This window comes from Mizuhopecten yessoensis, unplaced genomic scaffold (genome assembly GCF_002113885.1).
Source record: "Mizuhopecten yessoensis strain PY_sf001 unplaced genomic scaffold, ASM211388v2 scaffold716327, whole genome shotgun sequence".
Taxonomy (NCBI): Eukaryota; Metazoa; Mollusca; class Bivalvia; order Pectinida; family Pectinidae; genus Mizuhopecten; species Mizuhopecten yessoensis.
Window position 1 is genome coordinate 546,901 of NW_018480061.1, and position 7,885 is coordinate 554,785.

General features: G+C 37.0%; 2 protein-coding genes across 2 annotated transcripts in view; one reads left to right on the top strand and one right to left on the bottom strand.

The window, feature by feature from the left end:
* Nucleotides 1-3,290, top strand: part of LOC110443137 — a 4,121-nt gene extending 831 nt beyond the window's left edge. Inside the window, exons 2-4 of the mRNA XM_021487148.1 lie at nt 70-243; nt 637-763; nt 1,067-3,290. Coding sequence (XP_021342823.1) covers nt 70-243; nt 637-763; nt 1,067-2,266 — 1,501 coding nt within the window. The 3' untranslated portion in view covers nt 2,267-3,290. The remainder of the gene's footprint in view (nt 1-69; nt 244-636; nt 764-1,066) is intronic.
* A 128-nt stretch (nt 3,291-3,418) lies between these two features.
* Nucleotides 3,419-5,546, bottom strand: LOC110443138 (THAP domain-containing protein 4-like). Its single transcript, XM_021487149.1, has 3 exons — nt 5,244-5,546; nt 4,323-4,538; nt 3,419-3,923 (listed from the first exon to the last, which is right to left on the bottom strand). The coding sequence occupies exons 1-3, from the start codon at nt 5,422-5,424 to the stop codon at nt 3,622-3,624; spliced, it is 699 nt and encodes a 232-aa protein (XP_021342824.1). The 5' UTR covers nt 5,425-5,546; the 3' UTR covers nt 3,419-3,621.
* Between the last annotated feature and the right edge of the window lie 2,339 nt (nt 5,547-7,885).

Here is a 7,885-nt window from a genome sequence, read left to right on the forward strand (position 1 = left end):
TTTTCCCCCCCCCCCCCCCCTACCCCCCATAAGTACAATGTTTTAAACAAAAATGTTTTTTAATTGCAGGTATGTAGTTAGTGGACATGTGCAGGAGATTTCCTCACACCAAGTGTTGGATAATTGTCCCTTCATCGCATTGAAGGCGAAAGTTACACCATCCCAGAGAGCAAGAGATAAACCACATCAGCCATGGAAGAACACTGGAACAGTGTACTGTGCTCACTGTACTTGTATGGCAGGGTATGTTAAATTTCCTAGTTACGAATTTGAGTCTTTTCTTAATTTATCACCACTGTGTTCCAACTTCAAAAGACAACACTTTTTTTCTTGAGTCCAAATGGGGAATAATAAATTGTATGAGTATCGTATAGATAACAGACATCAGTTGAGTCTAATGCTTAAAGCACTCGTACAATATTCAAAATTTGTTAATAGATTTTATTTGTATGGTACATACACTACCAAAGAAGAAATGCAATGGAGGCAACACCATACCAATAAATTCACTCATAGGTCAATTAAGTCTTAACAAGGCAAGACCCAGAGTTCCTTCTCTAATGTGAAATCTATATTGTGTCTTTATTTCTGTATAATTGATGGACAGCTTGATAATTTATTTTCTTCATTTTACAGCTTGGGCGAGGTATGCAGTCATGTGGGTGCCCTCCTATTTAAAGTTGAAATGGCAGTAAAGATGGGTCTTACGCAAACAAGCTCCACCAGCAAGGTGTGTCAGTGGAATAACACATTCCGTCGAGAGGTATGATTACAGTTAATACAAAGCTTTGTATACATGTTACGAATAAATAAATTAGTTAAGTCATTAAGACAGCATACTACTAGAATTACTTTAAAATTAGTTTTACATCAAATTTCCATAAAAATTAATTGACATTCGAAACAGACACCTCAAAGATATCAACCCACAGACATTAATGGAATATTTTTCAATTTTCATGTAAAATAATTAGTTATCTCATAATTAATTCAATTGTCTGATGATTCATATCTTTAAAAATGTAGGTTTTCATCAAATGTTATAATTTGTTTTAACTTTTTTCAGGTTACACCCACAACTGTCACCGACATATTCCAGAGCATAAAGGGGAAAAGAACTAAAGAAGTCCAGTCAGTCCAGGCCAGTGGATCAGCTACCCTGCCATCAAAACAACTCCTTGACCAACTGTTTGCCATTGTCCCAGAGGCATCATTTTTCACATCAATTAAACCATCTATCAATAACCAACCACAGAACAGCCCCACCCAGGACAAGTACCCTCAACTGTTGTCCACCCTACAACAACCACATTACAACCCAGATGATATCAACGTCATATGCTCAAATACATACACAGCGTATAACATCACTCCATCCCAAGCAGCCAATTTGGAAACAGCCACTAGAGACCAGTCCGTTAGTCCCCTATGGTTCCAACACAGAATGGGCAGAGTCACCGGTTCTAAGGCGCATGATGTTTTGACACGGAAGTCAACAACAAAACCAGACAATCTTGTTAAAAGAATAGCAGGTTATGCAACATATGACCTGTCGAAGAAGGAAGCAGTGAAGTGGGGTATTGACCACGAGGAAGAATGTAGGCGTGCATACCAACATCACCAACAGAAGGGCCATGCAAGCTTCACATGTGAGGACTCTGGTTTTGTTGTAAAACCAGCACACCCATTCCTTGGTGCCAGCCCCGACGGCATCGTCAGCTGCCAGTGCTGTGGTAAAGGAACAGTAGAGATAAAGTGTCCTTACAAACATCGGGATATAACTGTGCAAGAAGCTGCTATCAAGGACAAGGACTTCTGCCTAGATGCCACACTGAAATTGAAGAAAAAACATAGGTACTTCACTCAGATTCAGATGCAGATGTTTGTCACCAATTGCCACTACACTGACTTTGTCGTCTACACCAAGTGCCAGCCGGCAGCCAGTATGGTCATCGTTCGTGTTCTGGCAGATGATGACTTCATCAGTACTTTGATAGAAACATGTGAAGACTTCGTTAAGACATTTGTTATTAGGGAACTTATAACAAGGCACTTTGAAAATGAACCTGTCCAGAACAAAAACAACAAAGTTATGAGCAAGGATGATGCCCAAACTGCAACTTGGTGCATTTGCAGCGAACCAGAGTATGGCCGCATGATAAAATGTGATGATAATGAGTGTCCCTACGAGTGGTTCCACTATCGGTGTGTTAACATTCGTCGTAAACCTCGAGGACAGTGGTTTTGTACTAGTTGTGAACCGTAGATTTTCAGCATGTGAAAAAAACACAAAGACTTGGACTGTAACTTTAGTTTGTAGTTTAATCACATAATTCAGAGACATTACATGTTTAAAAACCAAGTATTAAATAATTGTATTCATTGCATTGTGAACATATCTATGCATAGATGTGTAGTGCCAAGAAAGAAGCACCAGCTTTTTATTATCTCCCATGATATGGTTGTATTTTTAATTTATATTTTCTCATAACAATAAACATAAATAATAATTAAGTTATTCCATTTCTGTTAGATGTATCTACTTGCCAGTACAAAGTATTCTTTTGTGTTAACTGTTGTATGTTTGTAACATACATGTAGAGTTCAAAAAAATGAAACAAATAATTGTTCACACGTTATTGTTAAAACAAAGAAATATTTGCTCATAGATACAATATTGATGTGTAGTGAATAAAAGGGTCACATGGAGATTACCATGTAGTCTGAAACAATGCAGAATATGTCTTAGTAAATTTATTTGTACCACATATTAAAGAGAATGCATATCTTTCTGAGATAAATAGCAAGGAATACAAAGAAAAAGTCAATAAACTACATTTTACATAATTCACAAAGAACAAGTGGGCAATTGATTGATGTATCGGAAACTAAAACCAACATACATGTCCACATCTCAAGCCACTAACTTTGGCTGCAAATTTGCAATTCCAGAACAAATTGTCACTATACTGTCTGCATGAGGTACCATACACATACTCATGTTAGTACTGAGAATTCTAAAGTTCTTCAAACGTTCAATGGCCCTCTCAACATGTATACGAACATGTGCAATTTTGCGTGTCAGTTCAACCTCTTTGGCACTAAGTTGGGATTTCCCCCTTGTGAATGCTGGAATAACCAGTGTTGCACCATGATTTGCTAACTCCTCTGAAATCAGAAAACCACGGTCCGCCAAAACTTGATCCCCATGTTGAAGTTTGTCAAGGTAACCACTGCGTTGGGTTATGACTTTGTCCGATGTCCTACCACCAAATGCTTTCGACACATAAGAAATAGCACCAGTTGGGGTTATTGACACGAGAAACTTAATAGTGTTGTTGTGTTTATAGTTTGACCAAGTTTGTGCTCTGGCAGTTAATTGACCAGGTCGTTGTATAAACACTTCAAAACAGTCTATGATACTTATACATTTAGGATATGATTGTTTAAATATGGTTGGCATGTTGCTAAGTAAACAGTCTTTTCCAGGCCATTGAATCAGGAACGCTAATTTCTCTGCTAACTTTGGAAGACCTTGGTTGAGAATGTCTGAAATAGTTGTTTTTGACACGCTGAAACGATACGCTAAATCTTGATGATGCAAGTTGAGTCGAAGTCTCATTAGAAGGCAGAGCAAAATACTACCGGGCGACATAACTTTACATGCAGGCAACGCACACGAGCAGAATGACAATAGCCACATGAAAAGAGCTGTTGATTGCAAACCAGTGTAAAAAGTAATTTGCGATCAGTCGAGGTGACTTGCTGTTCAAAACTTCCAATTTCTTTCAGTTCTGCTGCTAGTCGAGTATTGTCAGCTTGAAGTCTGCCAAGTTCTGTATAAAGTTGCTGGTTTTCAAGCGTCAAGGCTGCAATCTTTTTAATACAGTTGTCATGCCGGTTTATCTCAGGATCTGGCCCAACTGAAAAGAAGATAACCAATATTTATAAATTATAAAGCTAGTCAGTGTGAAGCAAATATTGAATACTGCAATCAATAAGACAAACTAAAGACCAGTTGTGTACAAAAAGATCACAGGAGTAAAAAAAATACCTCTTTTAAGCCATATTAATTAGATTAAAGTATTCTCCAACAATGTTAATTTCATTAGGTAATTCAGATAGTGTGTGATGAAAATTTTGACATTACCAGTATTTATTTCTTTGGGGTTATCATCAAAATGACCAAGGATAAATGAAACCGAAGTTCACATTTAGATACAAGTAAGTGGGGATAATAGTGCTTCATTTTCTTGCAAATATTCTACATTCATTCTTGGAGAGAAAAAAAGACAATCGACTATACTCAATAACAAACAAACCTTCTGGCGTCAGTGTAGACGGGGATATATTGAAGTTCTCAATGTTAGAAAGGTCTAAAAGTGCTGATGCTGCAGCTGTCTTCTGCTTTTGATGTTCTCTCTGCCCTTGTCTCTGGTAACGAGCAAAGCGCAGCTCACCTTTTGAGCTACTTTCCTGATATCCCATATGGACTGATGGTGTGAAGTCTGGACTAGTGTCGTCATGGCTTTTGGTACCTGGAATGATTTTTTTATTTAATAACAAACACGTTTTGAATAACAAAGGTAAAAGCCCAGACAATATTTTTCTCTCTCAGCAAAATGGAAACTTCTTTTGGGCGAGTAACTTCCAGGTCCAGTACACTCTGCCAACTGAGCTATAATATAGCTGTAAAAACCTATAATAGCTTTAATGACTGATCTAAAATAGGTCTTTTGAGCTATTTTCAAGTGATTTTCTTTTTTAATGAAAACGAAACAAAGTCGCTTTTAAAAAAAAGATTGTATCATTAGGTTGATAACAAAAGACTTTAAATATAAGTATTCTTTTTAAAAAATAATGATGTAAAAAATCGGAATTTTACATTTATAGAAAATGAAAATAAACATCTAACTGTATGATCTTTGTAGTCAACATTACCATAAACCTTATTGCTTATGCGACTTTGCTTTAATTTAATGAAATTTGAAATCTGAGAAAATATAGCTCAATACAGCTATAATGTATAGGTGTGTATCAGTGTATATAGCTCAATCGGCAGAGTGTACTGGACCTGACTACAGGGGCTACTGTACCGGGTATCATTTTAAAAGACCCCAGTTATCCGTGCATACGGTGCATGTAAAACACAATAAACGACATTTTCGAAATAAATGTGGATACTTGATAAATTAAAAACCCGACAAAAAGCAAAACATTAATTGTATAAAAAAATGTCTTACCAGTTATGAAGTGACGAAAGCAAACACGATCGTTGTCAGTAGGCTCCCAATTGTCACGTTTTATTGCGGAAATCCAAAGCTTTCTGCGTGATACGGGTTTCTTTGGAATACGGTAGAAGCTCTTTGGATCTTTCTTGTCGAACCTATTGGTACAGCCGATCACACAACACAATACAACCATTGCTATTATGGATATTACGGAGTAGTTGTAAATGGCGAACGGCCCAAGCCAACCATTTTTTGCCAACCAATATATCACGTGACCTATTGGTGACGTCACTGCGAACTCTCCTATATGGCCGCCATTTTGAAAACCTATTTCAAACTTAAAGTCAAGTTCTGCTGGTCAGATTGAACTGTGGGTTGGTAGGAATGATCGCCTCATGGTCCTGACAAAGTGTCCTTATTTTTCAGGTCAATCAGAAATCCAATATGGCCACCATGGCCGCCATTTTGTAAATACTATTTCAAACTTAAAAACAAGTTCTAATAGGCCCATCTCACTTAAAATTGGTCTAGGAATGATCAGCTCATGGTCCTGACAAAGTTAAGTTAACATTTTACTTAACTATTTTTTACTCAAATTGGTACATATTTCAACAACAAAAATAAATACTGTAGGACTCAGGTGACCGTTAAGGCCCATGGGCCTCTTGTTTGATGGACACTTCTCTCCTTTTCATGGCAGACCCACGTGCTGCGCGGATGTCTTCTTCTTTAGCAATTGTTTTATCCTTTCTCCATCCTCCATCTTCTGAATTTCACTTAGGAATCCGAATCGAAACCGCTTTCCATACTTGATGACGAAAAGAACCGCTCTATGTATAGTAAACCTTGTCTGACTATGTAAAATCAAATATGATGCTTTAAATGATCACCCTAAATATAAGTTCATGTATATATCCTTGTTAGTTCAAGTTCAGAGGTGAAATAATCCCTCGATCTAAAGATTAAAAACAAACTAGTTTATGTGTACTTAAGAAGAGTCCAGTCATTGTTATTTTTGTATCTTTGAATTGTATTTTTGTTTTGAAAGGAACTTTTACGTTACTGTTGACAAACAGGTTCTAGTCGACTAATTGTACATTCATCTGTCAAAAAACCACACCTTAATTATCCCGAGGTTTACTCATTATTAACTGTTTTTTTGTTTTGAAAGCAACTCTCGGTAACTGTTGTTAGATGTATACGGGTAAGTTATATCCGTGTACATCGTATACAAGCTTGGTTGGGTCAGCGACTTCGGTACATACATGGGTATTGTTACGATATGTACTTGTTCTTGTTGACAGGACAGTGATTAATAACAGGGCGTCATAAGCGGTTGCCAACAGGTGAATGTGATTAAATGCAATATCACGTGATCCTCTTTAAATCCATTCAAAAATAAATGATGTCATGTGATTTAAATCATTAAATCCGATACCACATGATCTCATCTGTTTAAATATATGTTATATTTTAAACACCTATCTATACTCCTTCTATTGTAGTAGCATGACTATGATATTGACGGTTTCGATGTGCGCTGAAGGCGCTATTGCAGTATAGTGCGAATCTGATCATAACATTACAGTGCTACCTCTCCATGCCAAAGGCGCAAACCCAGTAAAAGCTATTTTCCTGTTGGGTAATTTGCTTGGCAACACCTCCTTTTTGGCTTTAATGTTGAACTTTCGTCCAGGTTGGGAAGGCAACGTGTTTCGTCCCCAGGCTGGGACATTCCAAAAGCCTTCAAAACGGTAGTTATTGCCCTGCATAATGTTCATCAGATCCGCTCATTGGCCGAAAGCCAATAACTCCGGCACACACCCATGCAACACAACACACATGGAGATGCTTAAATGACCTTAGCTGTTAATACCCTATACAACCAAAACTAATCTTGTCCGGCACTTACATTTGACACCGAAGACATTGCAATAATATATTCATGGTATTGGGTAGTATTGTTGTATATCCACAGTTGATCTAGGCTTGATCAGATGTCCATATCTAGTTCGGCATCCAAAACCCTCCATATCCGCCATAATGCTGGGAGACATCGTGCAGAGTCTTGTTTCTTTTTCAATTGACTTAAAGTAGTTGTGAAACTTCATAAGAAGATCATCTACAAAAAAATAGTCATATTTCCCCTTAAATAATCTAGTGAGTGCCATCACCCTTTACAAGGATATTTTATTTCTTAAGTGACTAATTCATATGGGAACGCTGACCGGTATAGACGCATTCAGAATACGAATTAATACATATTATGATACTTACTATCTCTCTAGCTGTTTCCTTTTATACTAAGGGTTTGGAATGTCGGGTTCCCCACTGCTTCCTCCTAAAGTGAGAAATTGTTACTCATTGACCCGATACCTTCTATATGAGTAACTGCTGTGTTTAAGATTCTTAAATGTTTACAAGCTATTTATTACAGTATAAAATTCTATAAATCCCGGTGACAAAATTGCCATTTACTATGGTTAGAAATATGGAACTGAATACAATACATTATATTCCAATTGCCATAACTTATAATCGAACCTACATTTGTATATGTTAAACGGTCGCTTTTGTTTTACTAATCACCCAAACCGTCAACCTGGCATATATAAAAGAAAAGAAAATGAAAAACAATAACTAAAACCTGTACA

Excerpts from the sequence above, each read along its gene's own strand:
- LOC110443138 (XM_021487149.1), bottom strand. The coding sequence starts at position 5,424 with ATGGTTGTATTGTGTTGTGTGATCGGCTGTACCAATAGGTTCGACAAG. Across the intron at positions 4,539-5,243 it reads CTTTCGTCACTTCATAACTG|GTACCAAAAGCCATGACGAC; the intron begins GTAAGACATTTT and ends AAATCATTCCAG. Across the intron at positions 3,924-4,322 it reads GTCTACACTGACGCCAGAAG|TTGGGCCAGATCCTGAGATA; the intron begins GTTTGTTTGTTA and ends TCTTCTTTTCAG.